The 25,712-nt window shown below is 37.6% G+C and overlaps 1 protein-coding gene across 5 annotated transcripts in view; it reads right to left on the bottom strand.

The window, feature by feature from the left end:
• The window catches only part of Myo1d (myosin ID), a 334,710-nt gene that overhangs the window by 228,090 nt on the left and 80,908 nt on the right, over positions 1-25,712 (bottom strand). For all 5 annotated transcript variants that reach the window (XM_004870605.4, XM_004870606.4, XM_087191492.1 and 2 more), the window contains exons 2-5: positions 10,243-10,451; positions 8,193-8,286; positions 5,424-5,589; positions 3,921-3,974 (exon numbers count right to left, since the gene is read on the bottom strand). In XM_004870605.4, coding sequence (XP_004870662.2) covers positions 3,921-3,974; positions 5,424-5,589; positions 8,193-8,286; positions 10,243-10,451 — 523 coding nt within the window. The remainder of the gene's footprint in view (positions 1-3,920; positions 3,975-5,423; positions 5,590-8,192; positions 8,287-10,242; positions 10,452-25,712) is intronic.

The raw sequence follows: 25,712 nt of genomic DNA, 5'->3' as shown, positions 1-25,712 counted from the left end.
GCATTTGACAAAATCCAACATGCATTTATGATAAAAACCCTACAAAAAATTGGAATAGATGGTCTCTACCTCAAACTGATAGAAGCCATCTATGAAAAACCAACAGCCAATATCATACTAAATGGTCAAAAACTGAAATCCTTCACACTAAAATCAGGAACAAGACAAGGATGTCCACTATCACCACTCTTGTTCAATATAGTTCTGGAAACATTAGCCACGGCAATGAGACAAGAGAGAGAAATAAAAGGAATAAAGATAGGAAATGAAGAAGTCAAATTGTCATTATTTGCAGATGACATGATACTCCATATAGAAGACTCCAAGAACTCCACCAAAAGTCTTCTAGACTTAATAACCAAATTCAGTCAAGTAGCTGGTTACAAGGTCAACACACAAAAATCAATAGCTTTCCTCTACACCAATGACAGACTCACTGAGAGAGAAAAAGGGCAAATAATTTTTTTCACAATAGCATCCAAAAAACTGAAATACCTAGGAATCATCCTAATGAAAGAAATCAAAGACCTCTTCTCTGAAAACTATGGCACTCTGAAAAGAGAGATTGAAGATGATATCAGAAAATGGACAGACATCCCCTGCTCCTGGGTAGGAAGGATTAATATAGTGAAAATGGCCATACTTCCAAAACTGCTATATAGATTTAATGCAATTCCAATTGAGATCCCAGCAGCATACTTCATAGACCTCGAGAAAACAATCCAAAAATTCATTTGGAGCAAGAAGAGACCCAGAATAGCAAAAGCAATTCTAGGTAACAGAGACATGGCAGGGGGTATCACAATCCCCAACCTGCAACTATACTACAAAGCTACTGTGATAAAAACAGTATGGTACTGCCAAAGAAACAGACCTGAGGACCAGTGGAACAGATTAGAAGATGCAGAAACATCGCCAGACACACTCAGCCATCTCATCTTCGACTAAGGAGCCAAACATCCTCACTGGAGGAAAGATAGCCTCTTGACTAAATGGTGCTGGAAAAACTGGGCTTCAACTTGCCAAAGATTAAAACTAGACCTATATCTCTCACCATGCACTAAACTAAAATCAAAATGGATTACAGATCTAAATATTAAAATAGAAACTCTGAACCAGTTGGAACAGAGGTTAGGTAGAACCCTTGAAGACACTGGTGTAGGAAAAGATTTTATGAACAAAACCTCAGTTGCTCGTGAACTAGCACAAACAATCAACAAATGGGATCTCTTCTTATTAAAATGCTTCTGCACAGCAAGAGAAACCACCAGCAGTGTGAAGAGACAACCCACAATGTGGGAAAAAAATCTTCACCTGCTCTTCCTCAGACAAAGGTCTACCGTCTTGAATCTATAAAGAACTTAAAAAGATCAGACCTCCCAAATTTAAAGACCCAATCCAAAAATGGGCATCTGAAATGAACAGACATTTCTCAGACAAAGAAGTAGAAATAGCAAATAAATACATGAAAAATGTTCAACATCACTGGTCATTTGAGAGATGCAAATGAAAACAACACTGAGATTCCACTTCACTCCAGAAAGAATGGTTGCTATCATGAAATCAACCAATAACCAATGCTGGCGGAGCTGTGGGGAAAGAGGAACCCTGCTCCACTGCTGGTGGGAGTGTAGACTGGTGCAACCACTGTGGAAATCAGTATGGAGATATCTCAAAGAACTAGGGCTGGAAGTCCCATTTGACCCCACTATTCTACTGCTGGGGATCTTCCCCAAAGAATTAAAAGAATCATACCACAGTGATATATGTGAGCCCATGTTCATAGCAGCACAGTTTGTAATAGCTAAAACTTGGAAACAGCCCAAATGCCCATCAACTGGAGACTGGATAAAGAAAATGTGGGTTTTTTATAAAATGGAGTACTACTCAGCCATAAAAAATGAGAAATTAGAGACATTTATAGCTAACTGGATGCACATTGAGGCAATACTCTTAAGTGAAATAAACAGGACACACATGTGTAAATACCGAATAGTTTCTCTGGTGTGAGAAACTGAAAGTGTAAATAAGGACTAAAATGTATAATAGGTAATGTGAAATAGGAAGAAAAGGGGCAAAGGGGAAGGAAGTGGGAGGGCTAGGGGAAAGGATAGAAGGGAATGGGATTAATATGAGAAAATGGAAAAATAGAAACAAAATCTTTGTAAATAGGGAGGAATGGAGGGGTTGAAGGGAGGGCTGGGCAAGGGTGAAAAATAAGAATCAAGAGAGACTATGTAAAGGTGCAAATTTCCAAAGATGAATGTCATTACGTTGTATACCTAAAATGTACCAATGATTAGAATGAATAATCGATAATGTAAAATAGGAAGAAAAGGTCCAAAGGGGTAGGGGTAGTGGGAGGGGCAGGGGAAAGGAAAGAAGGGAAAGGAAAAATGATGAGAAATGGAAAAAATGGAAATAAAGTCTTTGTAAATAGGGAAGGGTGGAGGGTGTGAAGGGAGGGCTAGGAATGGGGAAAAAATAAGAACCAAGATGCATTATGTAAAGGTACAATTCCCAATGAGAAATGTAATTGTGTTGTATACCTACAATGTACCAATGAAAGAATTTAACACACACACAAAAAACCCCCAAAATGAAAAATAGTTTATTCAAAACATGGCAAATTATCAACAACAAGAAAAATATAAAACAGCCCTTTTATACAGAGCATGACTTTGGGAGGCATTGTGTTCAAATTCTCCATATTAAACTGCATGCTTTGGTGTACTTAAAAGGTATAATCACTAGATTTTTAAAATTAAAGTTTTATTTATTTTTTATTTTTTTAAAGTAGAAAGATATTTATTGATAGAAAAGCTCCTGAGGGGCAGGAGGGGTCCCAAGTCGGTAGCCAAAGACCCCACTTTACAAGAGGAGTTTTATAGAGTCAAACCCACGTGGGTACAATGTGGGCCACAGCCATGAACATCCAATAAGGTTACAAGTACAGTCACTTAGGTAATGGTGGTCCAATTGGGAAGCAAGTCACATAGCAAGTGTACAAGGATTTTCAGTGAGGGCGGGGATCAGGGATATTTCCTGGAGAGGCTGAGTTAAGACCTTGACCCCCCACCCTAAACTTAAATTTTTAAACAAATATACCAGAACATGTATACACAATGGAGTAGTGTCTACTAAAGCAGTTACCTAGCTGAACTCGACATTGTACTCAATTGTACTATCACTATTCAATCACCTTCAAAGACAGTTACATGTGCAAACCAACTTTATTCATTCACAGTTTTATTTTTAAAAAATCCAAAATCATATTAATTTGACCATGCAATTTATTAGCCTTGGTTTATATTACTTTGGGTTTTAAAAACTATAAAAATGTATCAAGCTTATTCTCTGAAAGTAGATTTGCCAGCAGGAGGGATATTTAAAATATTTTGTTTTGGACTTGAATAGCATTCCCAAAAGAAGCATTTAGTTTTTCCCTGTGCTTTGATGGGATAAAGAAGACAATTTTCTCTTGAGGTTTTTTTTTTTTTAAGGCAACCATATAGTCTCTATATAGTCTCTAAGAACAAAATAACTGAATTTGTATTCTCATCTCTGGGACTCCCAAATATAAGAACAAAAACTTCAATTCAAAATAAAATAAGGTTAACAAATTTAGAATCCACCATGGTTATTAAACAGATATTTGCACTGCAAGGAAATGTGAGTGATGCTCAACCTGGGCAGTCCCTGGGTGGCTAATCACCCGCCAGCTCTTACAACAGTTGTACTAATCAGATCACTTAAGAAGCACATGGGGAAGGGTGTGTGCATGTGTGCTTGCACCTGTAATGTGCTATGGAGCCAATGGAAATAAGAGAGGTATAGGACAGGGGAGAGTACAATATAAAAACATTCATTTCCGGCACAATGGGGCACATGACCAATTCTCTGCAGCACAGATTACTAACCTGATAGAAAGAATGAAAGCTTCTTTCTCCTGGTTGTTGCACAATCACTCGAGACTAAGAAAAAAAACACCACATTAAAATAGTTCATCTGAAATTGCACCCATAAAATAAAATCTTAAGAGTTTTTTTAATCTATATATAGTACACTTAAATGCCCTGAAGATTGTATGTGGTCCTTACCTAAGATCAGGTCTTCTCTATAGAGTTTCCTTGGCAATTTTTTATTAATTCTTTTTACTGCTTAAAGCAGAGGTCACTAAACTTTCTGAAGACTGGAAGTATTTTGATTTTTTTTAAATCTAGAGCCTTGAGATGGTTCTTCATGAGGTAAAGGGACTGAAGTGGGCAGAATAGAAAAGAATGCTTAGGGAGAAATATTCTCAACATTCTTTTCCCTGAGGGCTTCTGGCATTTCAAAAAGCAATGCCTTATATCCTGTAATAAAGTCAGTTGAGCAAGTTCAGTCCTTAGGGATCTCTGCCTTAGATGGTTCCAAAAGACTACTATTAGGAAAGGATTCAAGGAGATCCTTTTAAGTGAGTATGTACATACAGTGAAGCCAAGAGACATTCTGGGGGGAAGAAAAGACAAGATAATACTTGGTATTTCCTGTCCTTTTTAACTGACTCTGATAAGGAATCCTTGAGTCTGACCTCAGTATAACAAGTGAAAATAGAGATTATTCTGCATTGCATTGGTATAAAAGATGCTTTGGAGTAAATGGTAGGGACAGGCAACCCTTAACTGAGAAGGGACTCATCAGCTTAGCTCGGAGCATGACTCAAGGTGGAGACTTGACTTGTAAAGCACATGCTGAACTGTGAAACTCAGAGGACTGAATGCCATGTGTGCCTTCACGGTCAGATGAAGTGATAATCAAGATTAGATAGAACACAATCTCTCTGGCAGTCCCAAGGGGAAAGTTGTTTATTTTGTACCGGGGATCAAACTAGGGACCTTGTGCTTCAAGGGGAAAGTTTTAATTGAACTTTTCTAGAAACTGGGCCTAATATTCACATAGGCAGATATAAATGTATTCTAAGTTTTCACTGACCAAATATAGTATGCTTCAAAATTAGGAGATAAGATAACAAAAAATATATATGATGCTATAAAACAGTGAACGAAGGGAATCTAGAAGGAAATTTCAAATTAACTGAAATTAAAATGGATGGAAGATGGTGATGGATAGAAAGACTAGACCTAATTAGTCCTAGATTGGCTTTTGGTTAAACCTCAGCCAAAAGCGGGCGCACCCTCATATCCTTGCCCCGCTCTGTACACACCCCTAAATCCATGTCTAGAAAGCTCTTATCTTAATGTTGTAAGTGCTAATAAAAGAACACAAAGGACACCACCTGACCACAGAAAGCTAATTTGAGGATGGAGAACAGGATTAAAAGCTACTTTAAAGCAATAAACGAGACTCTACATATATGAACAAGTATTTTTAAAACATTCAGCACTTATAAATATTACCCTCAGAAATTAAGCACGTTTTACCTTCTCCAATAAGTAGTTATTGATATGTCCACCAATAGGGTCTCCCTTGAAGTCAAAGTTGATATCCATGTATTTTCCAAACCTGCTTGAGTTGTCATTACGATTGGTTTTGGCATTTCCAAAAGCTTCCAAAACACAATTGGACTTAAGCAACATATTCTTCACTCTTTAACACAGATATATAAAAGTCATTGTAAAAGGTTTCAGAGACTAGGATTTTTTAAAAAACTGGATTTTACTAAAACACATGCAAATATTTATACAAAGATGCTGCATGCAATACTGTTTCAATATTTAAAAAATACAAACAACTGAAGTAGCAACCAATGGGACAGATAAAAATACATTTTTGTTGCCCAATATAGTGAAATGCTATAAAAATGTTAAAAATGAAGTATATTATATATACTGACATAGGAGGATATTCAGGATATATTGATGGATGTGAAAACAGACAGGAAAATACTAGTAAGGCAGGGCTGGGAATTTAGCTCAGTGGTGTTGCGCCTGCCTTGCAAGCACAAGGTCCTGAGTTTGATCCCAGATTAAAAAACAAACAAAAAAAGCCCCCAAAAAACTAGTAATGCAGGCTCTTTGTGTGTGTGTGTGCGCGCGCGTGTGTGTGTGCGCGCGCACATGCATAGTGAGTGCCTGTGCCAAATACAGTACATGTGTTAAAATCTGGAGGGAACAGCACATGTCACTGTGGTTATCTAGGTAAGAGGCTGGTGGGGTGGGCAATGATAAGATTTCAGGGAACTCTTACCTTCAACTTAATTTGGTAATATTTTGTTTTTTCTTTGAACTGAACAGGTTTTATTTACATAGAGAAAACATTTAAAAAGATATGTTCTGAAAAGAAAGAACAGGTGATAAAGAAAAGATAAAACATTTAAAAGTACTTGCTTATAAAGCTTAGAATGGTGAAATTTTCTTGCACTTATGTGTCATTAATTTAGTCTTTATTAATTTGGGACTTGCTCACTATTTCATTTGGAGCTATACGTGGTCTTTCCTTCGTACCAGTCACTTAATGTACTCTTACTTCAATGGATGTTAACATTTTGCAGAGCAGTTTCCCCAATAGATACATCATAACTCCATGCTTCTCCTTACGTCCTTATTTTTATTTTATGGACAAAATCCTCTCAAAAGGTCATATTTGCAGAATTAACTGTGGCTTCTGAAATAACCTGATATAGAAGATCTAATTCTTCCCACTGATACCACAAATGATCCTTTATCTCCTCATAATTGAAAGTACTGTGTGGTTTTTTTCTTTTTGGTACCGGGGCTCGAACTCAGGTCCTTGTGCTTGCGCAGCAGGCAGCGAAACCACTGAGCTAAATACCTGGCATGTATTGTGTGCTTTTAAAATGTATGTATGGGGGCGGGGGGGCGCTGTTTGCTTAAAAGGAAGCTGTGATAAACTGTTAAGATACTCCTGTGGGCCCGGGAATTTAGCTCAGTGGTTCTCCGGCACCTGCCTTGCAAGCGCAAGGTCCCGAGTTCGATCCCTGGTACAAAAAAAAAAAAAAAAAAAGATACTCCTGTGAAAGACTAGTAAATTTATATATGCCTAGTAAGTACATATGTACTATGCAGTATGAGAATTAAAATTAAGTTAATTCTCTGCTATCCTCCCAAGCTCCTAAGGGAATTAAGAAAACTTGATCAAAAGTTTGTCCTTGTCTAATTAGGCTACTAAATCAGAATCAGAAGCGGGGATATGTCACAACCAAGAATGCCTCTTTTGTCCTAGCAATTCTGCCCAACTGTGATGAAAAGAAAAAGTGCACATAGGGTTCTTGAGTGTAACTTCTCTTCTTTCACATCAACCCAGTATCTTGTCTTTCAGTACCCAAAACTGAAGGCTGTGATGTGGACATGAGGTGTAACTCTTTAGTAAATTAATATCCAGCTTCAAAGCAGCCAATTAGGAAAACATTTTATTTTCTTTGCAGAAACAGCTATATCACATAAAAAAGTCAAGTCACATTGCTTTAAACCACCCGTTTTCTATTTATTAAGCAAGTCCTATGTGCCAAAACTGCCTAAATGTGGGTCCCCAAATGGGTGTGGTAGTAGGTGCCTATAATTCCAGCACTCTGGGAGGCTGAGGCAGGAGGATTACAAAGTCAAGCCTGGGCAACACAGTGAGACCCTGTTTCAAACTAAAAATAATTTAAAAGGGCCAGGGATCTAGCTTGATGTGAAGGCCCTGGGTTCAACTTCCAGTACTGAAAAAAGAGGGGGTGGGCCCCCGATGGCACAGACCAGCTTTACTACTCATCTCACCATGAGCAGTGGTCACGGTGTGGCATGCGGTCCATTTAGAAGGGTCCCTCCCTGGGTGCCCCTCGCAGTGGGCTCTGGTGGTGACGATGGGGAGGCATGAGTCTGCCTTCCACAGCCCTGCTTCACTCAGAATATATTTGAAAAATAAAAAAACAAGGAACCTGGCTTAAACAATAAAACCTTCCACTTCTGCTGACCACAGTTATAAACTAGAATGAGGATACTTTCAACTACTGCAGAATAGTCTTTAAAAAAAAGAATTTGCTAAAGTTTACCTAGTATTTTTCTATTAAACAACAAATCTAGACATGGATACAGCGATATAAATAAAAGTAGAGACAATATGCAGTATGCTAATCAAAGCAGTTTAATCATTAAAAACTGCTTGGCACATGCAGTTTAGGCCTAGCTGAACCTGCATAGAAAACAAGGCTCTCCTCAGTTTCCCCCGCCGTGCAGTGCCCCCCTTACCTTTCAACCTCTGCTCTCTGGCTGGGGTTGGTGATGGCCGCAATATACTGCATAATGTACTTGCTGGCTTCCGTTTTACCAGCTCCGCTTTCTCCTGGAGGGAAGAATGTAACATCATACTTAAAACCAAGAGTGAAGTCATTTTCAATAGAATAACTTTTAAGTTTCGATGTTATTCATTTAAAATCCCTGTGTTGCACTCTTTCCTTTTTTTCCTTTTTGAGTTATTTGGTCCTATATTGGTTCCAATAGATCTGAACATGTTGGAGAAAAAAAAATCTATTATAGAAATAAAATAAAGCATAGACTACAAGTTAAGACTTATTAGGAAAAAAATATTAAGGTATAAATTGTGCCAAAATGCTGGGGATGGGGATGCATGCCTGTAATCCTTGCTTTCTAGGAGGCTGAGGCAGAAGGATTTGAAGTTTGAACCCAGCCTGGGAAACTTAGTGACTTAGCAAGACCTTGTCTCAAAATAAAATAAAAAAGGGCTGAGGCTGTAGCTCAGTGCAAGTCTTGGGTTCAATTCCCAGGACTGGGGGAATAAATTGTGGTTATCTAAGTCCTTGGAGTTTATTACTAGGCAATGATCCCTAAGTCAAGTAGAAATGAAATAAGATAATAGCCACAGGCAAATTCTACATTTTTTTAATTTCAAAGGAGATAACATAATTGTTTTCAAAAAACTAAATTTAGAGCCAGATGTCACCAGCATGCAACCAGAGAACCAACTACTAGGAAAGCCAAGAGAGAATGATTGCTGAGCCCAGGAGCTCAAGACCAGCCTGGGCAACACAGTGACTCTATGCAAGGCCCTGACTGGCAAAAATAAATAAACAAAACAACATAGAGTGATTTTAGGGAACACATAAAATAGCAAGCTCCAGATATATCATTTTAAAACCATGACAATTAGTGTAAGTGATGGTAGAGGAGGGAAGGGATCAATTTGCAAATTCTACTATATCTTCTGACTCAAATACTTCACTGACAGAAACTTCTTCTAAGGAAATACTTAAAAATATGAACACACTTCAAACTTATCTAACTGCTCCCCCTAGCTTCACAACTGGGCAATACTGTTTTTGTAATTTGATTTAATACAATGTCATCCTAGGATATAATTCTCCAACTCCAACACTGTTAAAGAAAAACAACTATTCTGCATTACTAAACAAAATAAAATACTGATCATAAAAGGCTATTTTTTCCCCATTACTGGGAGTGAAACCCAGGGTCATGCATGCTAGGCAAGCAGTCTACTAAGCTATAGCCCCCCCTAAAAGTGTTATTTAAAAGGACAGACCCACTATGCAAATGTGAGGCATTATTAACACTGACAGGAACTGCCATGGTTGGGAGAGGCCATCGAGAGCCAGCAAACAGATACTTTCCTGGTCTTTGCTTCACAGCACCAGGTGCCCTGAAGGGCTCAGCTTGCCATGGTAGTGTGGCTCTCATTTTCCAACATGGGCCGGCAGCCCACACCCTCTCTGTTGGGCTTTGAAAACTTGGGCTCTGGGCTCTGAAAGCCCATTTCTGGTCCCCAGGCTTCTACATGTCCTCAACAACAGCTTCCAAGCAGCTGCCTGACTTTACTTCAGCTTTCATATTTGGCACCTAAGTATTTCATTTTCTTGTTTTCACTGTTACTATTCAAAATATTTTTTGTTACACTTTGTCTCTCTGGGGTAGGAAACATATTCCACACCAGCTCAGTCTACAAACTAATCAGACATCCTCCAAGTGTGTGATTGACATCTATATCTATCTATCTATCTGTTTTTAAAAGAGATGAGGTCTTGCTGTGTTGCCCAGGCTGGCCCTGAACTCCTGGACTCAAGTGGTCCTCCTACCTAGAACCAACACAAGATGATCAGAAATGTATAAAGAATCTGTTATTTAATATTCATCCCTTTCTTTTAGTCCACAAAGTTGTTCAGGTTTTTAACCTTAAAAAAGATTTTATCAGTTATATAGATGCTTAAGTATCAAATAAGTTAAATACATTTTGACCTTAGATATACCAGGGCCCCCCTCCAAATACCTGATATAACAATACAAGTGTCTTTTGATCGCCTCTTCATTGCCTTGTAAGCAGCATCAGCAATAGCAAAGAGATGAGGTGGCCTCTCATACAGCTCACGCCCTTTGTACTGCTCAATTGTGTCCCTCCCATAGATGTTCAGCAACTTATAAGGATTCACAGAGACGACAACTTCTCCGATAAATGTATAGATGCGTCCTTTATCAAATCTGCATGGGAACAAAGGAAAGAAAACATAAGGCTGTGGTTATACAGAAATACTGTTTCTTTCCTATAAGTCTCTTATCTCTAAGCAAGTCCAAATATACTAGGAATAGTTTCTGAACTGAGATTTCACTGGATCTGAGTTTACTTTCAGAGACCATGTTTGAGGATGTCCCATTCAAATGCCATTGGTAGAAATAACCAGTAAGGATTAAAAGTTAGTCAAGAGGAAGAATTTAACTTCTTAGAGGCTAGGGATTTTTCTGTCTCCAAAATACAGAAGGCCAAGAAGACGGAAAAAATAGTTGAAGAAAACCTCAGAGCTCTAGGAGGAAAATAGAAGTTAAATCAGGTCTTGAAATTCACTTAGCTGAATATTTTCAATTATAAAGAGGCCTGTCCATATACACTTGTCTTTTCTCCTTCTTGAAACCTCACTAAAATGTCAGTAAAGGAGAAAGAACAGTAATATCTATAAAAGAGAGAATGGCAGAGGAGACATTTCTGATATAAATCAAATTAATTTATTTTTTAGTGACTGCTTAAAATCCCATGATGTAGATATATCGTGATTTATTTAATGATTCCTCTTCCCTCCTATTTCCATGAACAATACTGCAGAAAAATACACTGGACACATACTCATACATATCAGTACCTTAATAAAGAAAGATTTTCAGGAATGGGCTTGGATTGCTGGTGAAAAGGTATATGTATTTTTAAAATATATATATATAACAGGATCCCATCTTTTTCTCATAAAGCAAAGGTTAAGCTTTCCCATGTGTGCATTTGTGTGTGTAACTGACATATTAATAATAGATGTATTTAATAAGTGAGTACATGAGCATGGGAAATTATGGACGAATACATGTTATGATTTGTGCACTCTTGCATACACAGGTGATGCAGGTGGAGAAAAGGCCATGGAGGTAGGTGGGAGCAGGACATAGAGACAAAGAAAACAGAGCAAAAAGCCCCATAACCGCAATTGTAAACATAGACACATAAATTTGAACAAGGATAAAGTTAAACATAAAACTTCAAAAACCTGTATGTACCCACTATTTACACAGTAATCTATACCTATAAACATAGGGAACCAGAGCCTGACTGCTTCTACTCAAGGGGCTGCCTCCAGCACACTCCCCATGTGGATGGGCGTGGGTACGGGTAGATATCAATGTGTGTGGGAGATTGGTTCTGGGGTCTCCTGCAGATACCAATCTTTGTGGATGCACACATCTCTCATATAAAATTTCACACTATTTGCACAGACCCTACATATATCCTCCTGTATATTATAAATCATCCCTAGGTTACTTACAATACCTAACACAATGTAAATACTGTATAAGTATTGTTACACTGTATTATTTAGGGGATAATAACATGCCAAAATCTACATATACTCAGTAAAGATGCAGTTTTTTTCTGAAATATTTTATCTACAGGTGGTTAAATTGGAAGACATTTAATGCATGGATACACAGGGACAACTGTGCCTCACTTCTGAGGGTTGAATGCAGGTAGCACCCACATCAGCAAAATGCTGATCCTCAGACAGTGTATCTCTAAGCACTCTTGCTGTGTGGCCCATGGGGCAGGAAAACTGACTAAGAATTTGGGACCAACAGTCAAGATTCTTAAACTTCCTTTAAGCTGGAATGAAGGATTTGTGCTATAATTAGAAGTAGAAATAAACAGATGCAGATAATGTCAACAATAAATTAAAACCAAGATTTTTATCAAGCAGTTAGTATGTTATTAACTACTTTGAGGTTTCCTGTGCATTTTTCTACTGTGATTTTCCTATGTATCCTCTCTATTGTTAGAAAGTTTTTGAGTTAAAGTTAGAAATATTGACTCTGGGGTCCTTTACGTCTGGATCTGAATCCTTTTGTTTACAAGCTGTATGCGAGTCCTTGTGAAAACTACTTCATCTTCACATGTTTCAGCTTCTCCATCTCTAAAATGGTAATAATTGTACCCCTCCACACTTGTGACACGGGCTAAATGCTTTTTTTAAAAAGTCAATTAATCTTATATTTTGATTATGTTATGCATGAAGAATTTTAATGCTTTTATTTATTAACATTTCTATTGAAATTATAGCAACCTAAATTAACTTAATTCCCAGTCAATTCCAAGTCACTGACAAAAATGTCTATACAACTTATGTTTAAAGATCCACAATAATAATGAAAAATAAGATTCTTCACTGAAGTCATTCTGGCTTAACCTCACCTGGTACTTCCCTCCAAGGAAAACAATTAAAAAGATGAGATTATTTAGTTTTCAAAAAGGAGTAAAAGGATGTTATTAAAAAGTTACCTCATGAGCCTAATACTTTTGACTAGGAAGCACAGCAAATATGTATGACTTAGAATATGATTCTAAGATTCCAGGTTTGCTCAAAAATGTGTTTTGTTTCTCAGTGGATGATTTTTGTAGCCATTAATATATGATTCTTCTCTGAGGTTCTATTTTAGTTCATATAAAATATTTTATCAAAATCTCTAGGCATCATGTTTGAAAAATTCAATTAAAATACATGCATAAAATTATGATTATAAATTATGCTTAACTATTAACTTGAAGAGTGGCAGAGGCTCAACAAAATACAATGCTTCCGCAATCTGGAAAATATTAAAAGCTCATCTTATTTAAAATTCTAAATTTGGTTAACAAACATATGAAACGTTCACCTTCCGGGCCGCTGTACCACTGCCCCCAGCACTGAGGAGCAGAGCTGCCCCCAGTGCAGAGGAGAGAAACCTTTTGGGCTGCCGTACAACTGCCCCCAGTGCCAAGAAGGTGAGCCACACGGGTGTGAGCAGCACCCCCCCCACCACCACTGAAATAAGAAGACCGATAAACAAGTCTCAAAACCAGACTTCCAGATCACCTAAAGCAACCTCAAAGGGAAATGAGATGGAACAATCTGATACTCAATCGCCTGGACTCCCTGAACTGGCAATGAAAGAGGATCTGGAAAAAATGAACTCAGAAATAATTTATCAGATAACAGCAGAGATTGTGCCCTTAGTGCAAGACAAGATTAATAAATCTAGAGAGGACACAGACAAAAAAAAAAAATAGAGTAGCTAAAAAAACATGATGGAATCCTAACACAGGAAACAAATGGAATCCATAAAACAGATGCAAACAGATTTCCAGGAGACTAAAAGCTCCACTGAAAGTTTATGCAGCAGAATGAGCCAATGTGAAGACAGAATTTCAGATATAGAAGATAAGATTGCAATTAGTGACCAGGAAAAGAAAAATTTCTTTAAAATAATAAGGGACCATGAGAAATCAATCCAGCAGCTGCTAGATGATGCAAAGAAGAATAACATAAGATTGATTGGAGTCAATGAAAAAACAGGAGAGAGTACAGACGACATAAAAAATCTATTCACAGAAGTGATGGCAGAAAATTTCCAAGCAGGGGAAAAGAACTTGACATACAGAAAAGTGAGGTATGTAGGATTCCAACTAACCTTGATCAAAAAAAAATCTACCCATATGCATATAATAGTTAAGATTCCAGAAACCCAACAGAATAACAAAATTCACAAGCAGTTAAAGAAACAAATCACATATAAAGGAAAGCCCATCAGAATTACAGCAGACTTCTCAATGCAAACCCTCAAGGCAAGAAGAGCTTGGAGTGACGTATTTCAAGCCCGAAAGGAAAACAGCCTCCAACCCAGATTGATGTACCCTGCAAAACTATCTTTCAAAATTGATGGAGAAATAAGATACATTCATGACTAAGAGAACCTTAGGAACTTCATGAATACCAAACCAGCACTCCAAAAAATTTTAGACAATAACCTAGAAAAAGACAATGAGGATCACAACCCTAGGAAGCCCAGCAGAATGAATACATTGGGCACAACAAGAAACTAAATGCAAATGGGGAGAATCCAACAAAAAGAAAAAGTCATGACAATGATAAGTCAATATGTATCAGTTATAACCATCAATGCTAATGGTCTCAATTCACCAATCAAAAGAAATAGACTGGCAGAATGGGTCAAGAAGCAAGATCCAACAATATGCTGCATACAAGAAACACACTTCATTCAAAAAGAAACTCATAGACTGAAAGTTAAAGGGTAGAAAACAATACTCCATGCGATGGGAACCTAAAAAAGAGCAGGAGTAGCTACCCTCTTTGCAGATCAAGTGGATTTCAAACCAACACTGATTAAGAGAGACAAAGAAGGACACTACATCCTTGTAAAGGGAACAATCCAAGAGGAAGAGATGACAATCATAAACATATATGCACCAAACACTAGTGCACCCAACTATATAAAACAAATACTAACGGACATGAAAAGTCATATATGCACTAATACAATAGTAGTGGGGGACCTCAATACCCCACTATCACAAATAGATAGATAAATTAGACAAAAAAGCAACGAAATACTAGAACTCAATCAAACTCTTGAACAAATGAACGTAACCAATGTTTACAGAGTCTTCCACCCCACAAAATCAGAATACACATTCTTTTCACCTGCACATGGGTTGTTCTCCAAAACAGACAACATACTCGCTCCTAGAACATGTTTAAGTAAGTACAAAGGAATTGAAGTTATCCCCTGTATATTATCAGACCATAGTGCAATGAAACCGGAGATCAATAGCAAAAGAAACCACAAGAGTTTCATAAACATATGGAAATTGAACAACACACTTCTGAATAACCAATGGGTCACAGAGGAAATTAAAGAAGAAATCAGACAGTTCCAACAATTAAATTACAATGACAATACAACATACTGGAATCTATGGGACACAATGAAAGCAGTCTTATGAGGGAAATTCATAGCAGTGAATACTCATATTAGGAAAACAGAGTGAGCCCATTAAAAAACCTGATGCTGAACCTCATGCTTCTAGAAAAAGAAGAGCAGGACAAACCCAAAGGTCATACAAGGGAGGAAATTATAAAGATCAGAGCAGAAATCAATGCAATGGAGACTAAGAGAACAATACAAAAAATCAATGAAGCCAAGAGTTGGTTCTTTGAAAGAATAAACAAAATTGACAAACCCTTAGCCAACCTTATCAGAAAAAGAAAAGAAAAGGCCCAAATCCATGCAATTAGGAATGAAAAGGATGAAATTACAATGCACCCAGCAGAAATCCAGAGGATCATCAATACCTACTTCGAGAATCTATATGCCAATAAGATGGAAAACACAGAAGAAATGGACAGATTCCTAGATACATATGAATTACCAAAGTTGAAAGAAGAAGACCTAAAAATTCTAAACAACCCAATATCAATCAATGAAATTGAAAACATAATTAAAAACTTACCAACTAAGAAAAGCCTGGGTCCTGATGGCTTCACTGCCGAATTCTATAAGACATTTAGAAAGGAACTACTGCCACTACTGTTTAAACACATCAATAAAATTGAAAAGGAAGCAATACTCCTGAATTCATTCTTGGAAGCAAGCATCACCTTGATCCCCAAAGCAGAGAAAGACCCAACTGAAAAAGAGAACTATAGGCCAATCTCACTAATGAATATAGATGCAAAAATCCTTAATAAGATACTGGAAAATAGAATGCAGAAGATCATCAAGAAGATCATACACCCTGACCAAGTGGGATTCATCTCAGGGATGCAGGGATGGTTCAACATACGCAAATCAATCAATGTAATACACAATATCAATGGAGCCAAGGAAAAAAATCATATGATCATCTAAACAGATACAGAAAAAGCATCTGACAAAATCCAACACGCATTTATGATAAAACTCTACAAAAATTTGGAATAGATGGTCTCTACTTGAATCTGATAAAAGCTATCTGTGAAAAACCAACAGCCAATATCATACTAAATGGTCAAAAACTGAAATCCTTCACACTAAAATCAGGAACAAGACAAGGATGTCCACTACCATCACTCTTGTTCAATATAGTATTGGAAACATTAGCCACAGTAATTAGACAAGAGAAAGAAATAAAAGGAATAAAGATAGGAAATGAAGAAGTCAAATTGTCATTATTTGCAGATGACATGATACTCTATATAGAAGACCCCAAGAACTCCACCAAAAGTCTTCTAGACCTAATAACCAAATTCAGTAAAGTAGCTGGATACAAAGTCAACACACAAAAATCAACAGCTTTCCTCTACATGAACAACAGACTCACTGAGAGAGAAATAAGCAAACAATTACTTTCACAATAGCATCCAAAAAACTGAAATACCTAGGAATCAACCTAACAAAAGAAATCAAAGACCTCTTCTCTGAAAACTATAGCACTCTGAAAAGAGAGATTGAAGAGGATATCAGAAAATGGAAAGACATCCCTCACTCCTGGGTAGGAAAAATCAACATAGTGAAAATGGCCATACTTCCAAAACTGCTATATAGATTCAATGCAATCTCAATTGAAATTCCAGCATCATACTGCATGGACTTTGAGAACACAATCCAAAAGTTCATTTGGAACAAGAAGAGATCTAGAATAGCAAAAGCTATTCTAGGCAACAGAGACATGGCAGGGAGTATTACAACCCCCAACTTGAAACTATATTACAAAGCTACTGTGATAAAAACAGCATGGTACTGGCAAAGAAACAGACCTGAGGACCAGTGGAACAGATTAGAAGATGCAGAAACAACTCCAGACACACTCAGCCACTTCATCTTCGACAAAGGAGCCGATCACCCTCACTGGAGGAAAGATAACCTCTTTAATAAATGGTGCTGAAAAAATTGGGTTTCAACTTGCCAAAGATTAAAACTAGACCTACATCTCTCACTATCCACTAAACTAAAATCAAAATGGATTAAAGATCTAAATATTAAAACAGAAACACTGAACTGGCTGGAACAGAGGTTAGGTAGAACTCTGGAAGACACTGGTGTAGAAAATGATTTTATGAACAAAACCTCAGTTGCCAGTGAACTAGCACAAACAATCAACAAGTGGGATCTCTTCTTACTAAAAAGCTTGTGCACAGCAAGAGAAACCAACAGTGTGAAGAGACAACCTACAATGCGGGAAAAAATTTTCACCTGCTGTTCCTCAGACAGAGGTCTACTGTCTTGAATCTATAAAGAACCTAAAAAAATCAGACCTCCCAAATTTAAAGACCCAATCCAAAAATGGGCATCTGAAGTGAACAGACATTTCTCAGACAAAGAAGTAGAAATAGCAAAAAAAATATGAAAAAATGTTCAACATCATCATTTGAGAGATGCAAATGAAAACAACACTGAGATTCCACCTCACCCCAGAAAGAATGGCTGCTATCATGAAATCAGCCAATAACAAATGCTGGCAGGGCTGTGGGGAAAGAGGAACCCTGCTCCACTGCTTGTGGGAGTGTAGACTGGTGCAACCACTGTGGAAATCAGTATGGAGAAACCTCAAAGAACTAGGACTGGAAGTCCCATTTGACCCAGCTATTCCCCTGCTGGATATCTTCCCAAAAGAATTAAAAGAATCATACCGCAGTGATATATGTGCACTCATGTTCATAGCAGCACAATTTGTAACAGCTAAAAGTTCGAAGCAGCCCAATTGCCCATCAATTGGGCAACTGGAGACTGGATAAAGAAAATGTGGTTTTTAAAAATAAAATGAAGTACTACTCAGCCATAAAAAATGAGAAATTACAGACATTTATAGCTAAATGGATGCACATTGAGGTGATACTCTTAAGTGAAATAAATAGAACACTCATGTATAAATACTAAATAGTTTCTCTAGTGTGAGAAACAAAGTGTAAATAAGGTCTAAAAGGTATAATAGACAATGTGAAATAGGAAGAAAAGGGGCAAAGGGGAAGGGGAAGTGGGAGGGGTGGGGGAAAGGAAAGAAGGGAATGGAATTAATATGAGAAAATCAAAAAATGGAAACAAAGTCTTTGTAAATAGGGAGAGATGGAGGGGTTGAAGGGAGGGCAGGCGAATGGGAAAAAAAAAGAACCAAAAGAGATTATGTAGAGGTGCAAATTTCCAATGATGAATGCCATTATATCATATACCTAAAATGTATCAATAAAATTAATTAAAAAAATATATATGAAACTTTCAATTTGGGTATGCCTCGAATTCACCACTAGGTGGTGCCATTATACAATTTTACCATCAACTCAGGATTTCGGGCAGCTTTGGAAAGCCTAAGGGTAAAATATTGTCAGGGAGGTGATGCAGCCACCTGTAGTATTTGCCTCCAGGAGGAACTGCAGTAATTATCCTAGATAACAAATAAGGTGATACCATCTCTTATGAGAGAACAAGGAGGATGTTTCTATAACCTTTGTGTGCAAACCTTTTAGGAAACAGTTTTATAATTCATTCTTCGAATATTTATTCAGTACCTAGTCTGTGCCAGACAATGGGCCTAGTCCTGTGAGTTAAAAGCAGGAAAAACAGGGAAACATAGAAAATGAACAATAACAATAGAATATGACAGGTAAAAAAATGAAACCACCAACTGTAGTGGCAAAAATTAACCTAACAAACTGCTCTAAATGAGGAATCCCAAACCCCACACATTCCTCCTTGCTGGACCCCTAATCTCCAACAAAGCTTCCACCCACCAAATCTCCCCTGCCATCTCCGTCTGTTCCTGTCACTCTTGCTCTCACATTAATGACAATTTACAGTTCTCACCAGCACCGTGCTTCGCAGCTTTGCCCATGGGGCTCACTCTGCCTAGAATACCTTTCCCCAGGTCTCTTCCTCCTGCGTGTACTTGGCAGATTCCCACTCATCCTTCACTTCCTCTCCAGTTCCTGTGTGGAGTCATTCTCTGTACTCTATCTCTAACACTGGGATGAGGAGATCTGCTCAGCTCATTTCTTTTTTACCTTTAGAGCTCCCCAAATGGTTAAAATAGCTCAATAACCTCTGCTTCTAAAAAAAAAAAAAAAAAACTTAAGTTCAAAAATATTTATTAAATGAAACAAGTTCTAAAAAGTTTTTAATTAACATGTGGCAATGGAGAAGATATAAAAGTAATGTCTTTGGAGAATAATGGCCCTTGGTACATAAACTGTGAAACATTTTTTTTTAAGGTAGCCTCATTAACTTGCATGTGTTACTTGTACACAAGATCATCTACAGTAGGAAGTCAAAATATGAGTGGCTCCTTCAGATCAATCATGGGCAGATGGTGTGCCTAGCCCTACAGAGAAGTGTGTATTTGTGTTTGTACAGCAGGAAAGTGGTTGGCCTAAGCAGAGTACAAAGCTTGTCTTACAGCCTATCAATAAATAGTTGAAAATATATGACAGAATTAGAATTAATATGATAGGCTTTGAAAGCTAGGCTGAGGAAGTTATATCTCTAGCCCTTTAAATATTTTTTTATTTTGAGACTAAGTTGCTCAAGTGCCCAGGGTAGGCTCAAACTTAAGACCCTTCTGCCTCAGCCTCCTAGAGTGCTGGGATTACAGGCCTATGTCACCACACCTGGCTTAGCCTGAGGAAGTTCAAATTTGATGTGACTAGAAACAAGAAATTAGCAAAAACTTTTTCTAGGAAAAAGAGACCTTGTTCAATGAGGGGGAAATGACAACAGAAATTAGGGAAAGAGAAGTTATTTCAAGGGGAAATTGGACAGAATTTGAAAACTTACTGAACAGATGGGACAATTATATATTTAACTTTGATCTGGGTATAAGAGAAAAAAGAATATATTTCAGATTATACTTCATAGGTACTCTTGAGCTTCTAAATTAGATGTACCCACTAACAGAATTGTTACCCTTGGTTGACTTGTGGAAATACAAGAATGAAATTCATGAACTGAGGTACCACTGTACATGAAACCAATTATAATCAGGAAGAAAATTCTCTGTGGTCTACTGTATATTTAATAAATTCTTTAATCATAAGTATTACTCATTTGTTTCCTGAAGAACATATAACTTTCTGAATAGTTTTTGCTTAATCACTTAGATTTGGCCTGATTTCTTTCCCTGCTCAATGCAAATGAAATCTTAAGGGCTGAGAACATCCCTCTTTCTCAGGAGATGTTCAGCTCTCACTCCATTTTTTTGCCATTATGTTCTCAACCAACTGCAATGTGGGTGCCACTTCCACACTTCAATAAATCCTAATCAAACTTTCCAAAGTTCCCAAAGAAATTGCTAAGTTCATTGGTTGATCTTCTGTCCTATCTTACCTAGTTTCTTAGCAATTTCAATGCTGAATTCTGTTTCCTGTGTATCCTCTTCCTCTCTATATCCTCTTCTCTTCTTCTCTGCTTTTCCTTTTTAGTCCCATTTGCTGCCTCCTTCTTCTTTTCTACTGATCTCCAAATAGTCAAGTTCTCTAGGACTGAGTACAGGATCTACTTCAGTACCACCCAAGGGACTCCCAATTAAGGAGGAGAGTAAGGATATCTTGGCTCTATTCTATCCTCTGAAAATCAACAATAAGAATAACGAAACAAAACCAGTAGAGAAAGTGTTACCTGCTGTAAAATAAAACATTAGTCATGACTCCAAGCCACTGCACATGAGAAAAGGTTGTGGAATGCTCTGAGAACCAGACCTAAGTGAGCAGGAAGCTAAGAATGAACACAGGGCTCTGCCTGCTCAGACTCCAGAGCAGAATTCCCCCAAAGTAGGCTGCGGTTCCCCAGTAGCCAAACTAAAAATCTTTTACTAAGAATGTCACAGTATATAATGACAGTTTAACTTCTTCCTTTCCTATCTTTATTTCTTTTATTTCTTTCTCTTTTCTAATTGCTGTGGCTAATGTTTCCAGAACTATATTGAACAGGTATGGTGATAGTGGGCATCCTTGTCTTGTTCCTGATTTTAGCGTGAAAGTTTTCAGTTTTTGACCAACACTAAGATTCCACCTCACCCCAGAAAGAATGGCTGCTATCAAGAAATCAACCAATAACAAATGCTGGCGGGGGTGTGGGGAGAAAGGAACCCTTCTCCTTGGTGGTGGGAGTGCAGACTGGTGCAACCACTGTGGAAGTCAGTATGGAGATACCTCAAAGAACTAGGACTAGAGGTCCCATTTGACCCAGCTATTCCCCTGCTGGGTATCTTCCCAAAAGAATTAAAAGAATCATACCACAGCGATATATGTGAACCCATGTTTATAGTGGCACAGTTTGTAATAGCTAAAGCTTGGAAGCAGCCCAAGTGCCCATCAGCTGGAAACTGGATAAAGAAGATGTGGGGTTTTTTATAAAATGGAGTACTACTCACCATAAAGAATGAGAAACTAGAGTCATTTATAGCTAAATGGATGCATATCGAGGCCATACTCTTAAGTGAAATAAATAGGACACACATGTGTAAATACCAAATAGTTTCTCTAGTGTGAGAAACTGATAGTGTAAATAAGGGTTAAAATGATTAAAATGAATAATTGATAATTTGAAATAGGAAAAGGTCCAAAGATGTAGGGGTGAAGGGAGGGGAATGGGAAAGGAAAGAAAAGAAGGGAAAAATTATGAGAAAAGAAAAAAAATGGAAATGAAGTCTATGTAAATAGGGAAGGGTGGAGGGGGTGAAGGGTGCACAGGTAATGGGGAAAAAATAAGAACCAAGATACATCACGTACAGGTACAAGCACCCAGTGACAAATGTAAATGTATTGTATACCTAAAATGTACCAATAAAGGAACTTAAGAAAAAAAAAATGTCACAATATACAGGTGGCCTTGAACAAAATTAGTCTCTTTTGTCATGTCTGAGTACTTGCAAGAAGGGGCTGAATGATGATCAGGCAGAAAGTACAATACTTTTTAATTTTAAGCAGGCAGCCTATCACTGTTGAGGTAAAAGAGAAAATGTAGTATGCTTTCTCTGGAGCAGATGATCTTGATAAATGAAGAGGTCATGCTGAAGTGCCTCCCAGAAGGCTTCCAGCATATCTACGGGAATTGCTGGTTAGGCAAGATGTTTGCCATTTCAGGAGAGTGCTGGTAAGAAAGGGTTTAGAAATAACAGACTCCAAACTTAGTGTTCTAGGCATTCCACACATTATCTTTTGGCAATTAATCTGGAAAGAATCATGTCTACTCAAAGATGACAATAATCAAAGTGAACCAGAATGGAGTCCATAAGAAGCTGTTATAGGAAAAAAAAAAGGCAAAAAGAAAAGAAAAGAGTAGGTAAAGAATTTGATAAACAGATGCAGGTTAACCAAAAAAAAAAAAAAAAAAAAAAGAAAAAAAAAGACTCTCCTTCCTCCAAAAATGAAATATCATGAAGTAGAAAAATTATGAAAAGTATTTCTGCATTACAGCAAAGAATGTAAAGAAGAATGTAAAGACCTCCAAAACAAGATAGCAAAAAAACATAGTTAAAAAAAAAAAAAGAAATCCTGTTTAAAATCATCTCTTAAAAAATGAGACAAGAAGCTGGAAAAGCTCAAGAAAAAATTAGAGGGAAAAAACCCTCCACAGCAAGGAAGGTCACATTAAAAGACAAAAAGGGAGGACCAACACACTGCAAATAGGCAGGGCGAAGGAAAAAGGATGATAGAGTATGCAAGTGAAATGGGAAAGTGAAATTAAAGTAAAAAAAGGAACTTATACTTTAATCTCTGACATTTCAAAATAGTAAATAAATATACCAATAAAAAGCATCAATAGATGTTAGAAAATGGACTAGACACCTGGGGACGACAACAACAATGAAAATAAAGCACTAGTTTGATGGGTTAAACTGTGTTCTCCAAAGAGATATGGTGAGGTCCTAACCCCCAGCATCTGTGAACATGACCTTATTTGGAAATGGGGCTTTCACATACGTAACCACAGCAAGATGAGGTCATTAGGGTGGACCCTACTCCAATGTGACTGGGTCCTTACAGAAGAGGAAATACCATGTGGAGATGGAACACTAAGTAGTAACAGACAGAAACCACGGTAAGGCAGCTACAGACCAAGGAACCTGGGACCAACAGCCCCCACCGGAAGCCAAGAAGGACTCTTCCCTACAGGTTCCACAGGGAGCATGGCTTGCTGACACCTTGATTTTGGGCTTCTAGCTTCTAGGATTGTGACAAAATAAATTCCATAGCAACCCTACAATTAAAACTAATTATACTTAAATAAATTCTATGAAAATGTGTCCCAATCTCCCTTACAACTACAGAAATGCAAATAAAATCAATGATAAAATGTCTTTTACAAAGACTTTTTTTACAAAGTCTTTTACAAAGACTTTGTTTCCATTTTTTCCTTTTCTATTTTTTCTTTTCCCTTCTTTCTTTTCCCCTTCCCCTCCCACTTCCTCTATTCCTTTAAACATTTTCTTCCTATTTAACAATATCAATTATACATTTTGATCCTTATTTACACTTTCAGTTTCTCACACCAGAGAAACCATTCGGTATTTACACATGTGTGTCCTATTTATTTCACTTAAGAGTATGGCCTCAAGGTTCATCCACTTAGCTATAAATGTCTCGTTTCTCATTTTTTATGGCTTAGTACTCCATTTTATTAAAAAACCACATCTTCTTTATCCAGTCTCCAGCTGATTGCCCATATCACTCTTAACCCTTTTCCAAACCAATCTCCACACTGCAGCAAGTGTGATCTTAAAACATAAATCTTAGTGCAAGCTCCTAGTAGCAATCTTTTCAACAGAAAGCTTTAATCCCAAGTCAATCTGACACTCACCACAAACCATTAGCCCCATCACTGTGTGCTCTTTCCCTGTCCAAACCTCACACCTGTTTGACCCAGGGTCTTCACACTGAGCTACACCCCCATCACACCCCCTCTTTAAAATTTTGAGACAAGGTCTTGCCAAGTCACTAAACTGTGTGGACTGAGCTTGAATTTACTGCCTCAGCCTCTCAGGGTTCAGGGATTACAGGGACAACCAGGCCTGGCAAGAGTAGCTTTTTAGTTTTTTTGTTTTTTGTCTGTCTCCAGGGGGAATAAACACCCTACCCATCTTGTTAGTTGTTTTACCTTCAGCATGCAATACAGGGCCTGCATTAATAAGGAATGGTTAAATATTTGAGGAATGAAAGAAATACAAGAATGAATGAATGGGTCCCTTGGGCCCAACTCCATCTTCTCTTAGAAAATGGTTTTGTACCCTAATTACAGAGAAAATTCAGGCTAAGTGTGAAAACCCTTAAATCACCTATCATCATTATTTTTTTCTATGTATATTGTTAGTCCCTTTCTTTCTTTTCCCCTCCCCTTCTTATGACTCTCAAAAGTAGACACAAGGGGGAAAATATAGCAAGATGCCACCTAGTTTTTAAAAGACAGATGAATCCCCATGTCTCATCAGAAAATAGTCTACTCTTGAGGCAGGTGTGGTGACTCACACCTGTAATCCCAGCACTTGGGAGGCTGAGGCAGGAGGATCAATGAGAGTTCAAGGCCAGCCTGGACTACATAGTGAGTTCAAGGCCAGCCTGAACTACAAAAGGAGACCCTGCCTCAAAAAAACAAAAAAAAAACAAAAAAAGACAGAGAGAAAATATTCTCCTCTTTTCTTTATGAGAACAATTTCATATCATCTAGTTATGAAGAGCAAATTTTATCTAGGAAAATAAAAGTAAATGGTATCTACTTCAATCTCTGACACAGGGTTTTCACTGTTGGAGGAGGTTATATGTGGGATTGAACTGGAATTGGAGGTATCTGTACCAACTCATGGTGCATGGTGGGCAGAGAGAGGAGTGAGGAAAAGAGAATTGTATGAGCACACCCTGCTCCCTCAGAGCACTGAGAAGGAATAACACCCAGATCTTGGTTTGTAAATACCTTTCTTCTTATGTATAAGGACTCAGGTTCCATGAAGATAAGCTGATTCCATCACTGGGACAGGGAAACTAGAAGATGAACCTGGAATATCTTATTGAACTAGAAAGTAGAGAAGTCCTTCCACTGGGACAAATCTGGGGCCATCTGAGTATTAAGATCAATAGTATGAGTGAAAGATTATAATCCACTGAATACAGTAAGAACCCAGAGTGATAAAAGTAAAGAAATATAAAAGAGACAAGGAAAGACTCGTCCTTATTGTAGAATCCCAAGGAATAAACATAGATTGAATGACAGGAGTCAGAACATTATCACTGGGTGCTAAAACTAGTAGCTGAGAATAGCACAAAGAATAGGCTATTTATATAGCCTAAATGTACCTCCCTACAAATTAATTATTTGACTGACTGGGCCACAGGGTGCCCAAAAGTTTGATTAAACATTTTTCTAGGTATTTCCATGAGAGTGTTACCACATGAGATTAACATTAGCACTGGGGGA

This window comes from Heterocephalus glaber, unplaced genomic scaffold, assembly GCF_053883595.1.
Source record: "Heterocephalus glaber isolate CG9 unplaced genomic scaffold, H.glaber_assembly_v1.0 deba00001564, whole genome shotgun sequence".
Classification (NCBI taxonomy): Eukaryota; Metazoa; Chordata; class Mammalia; order Rodentia; family Bathyergidae; genus Heterocephalus; species Heterocephalus glaber.
This window is presented reverse-complemented; position numbering and strand designations above follow the sequence as displayed.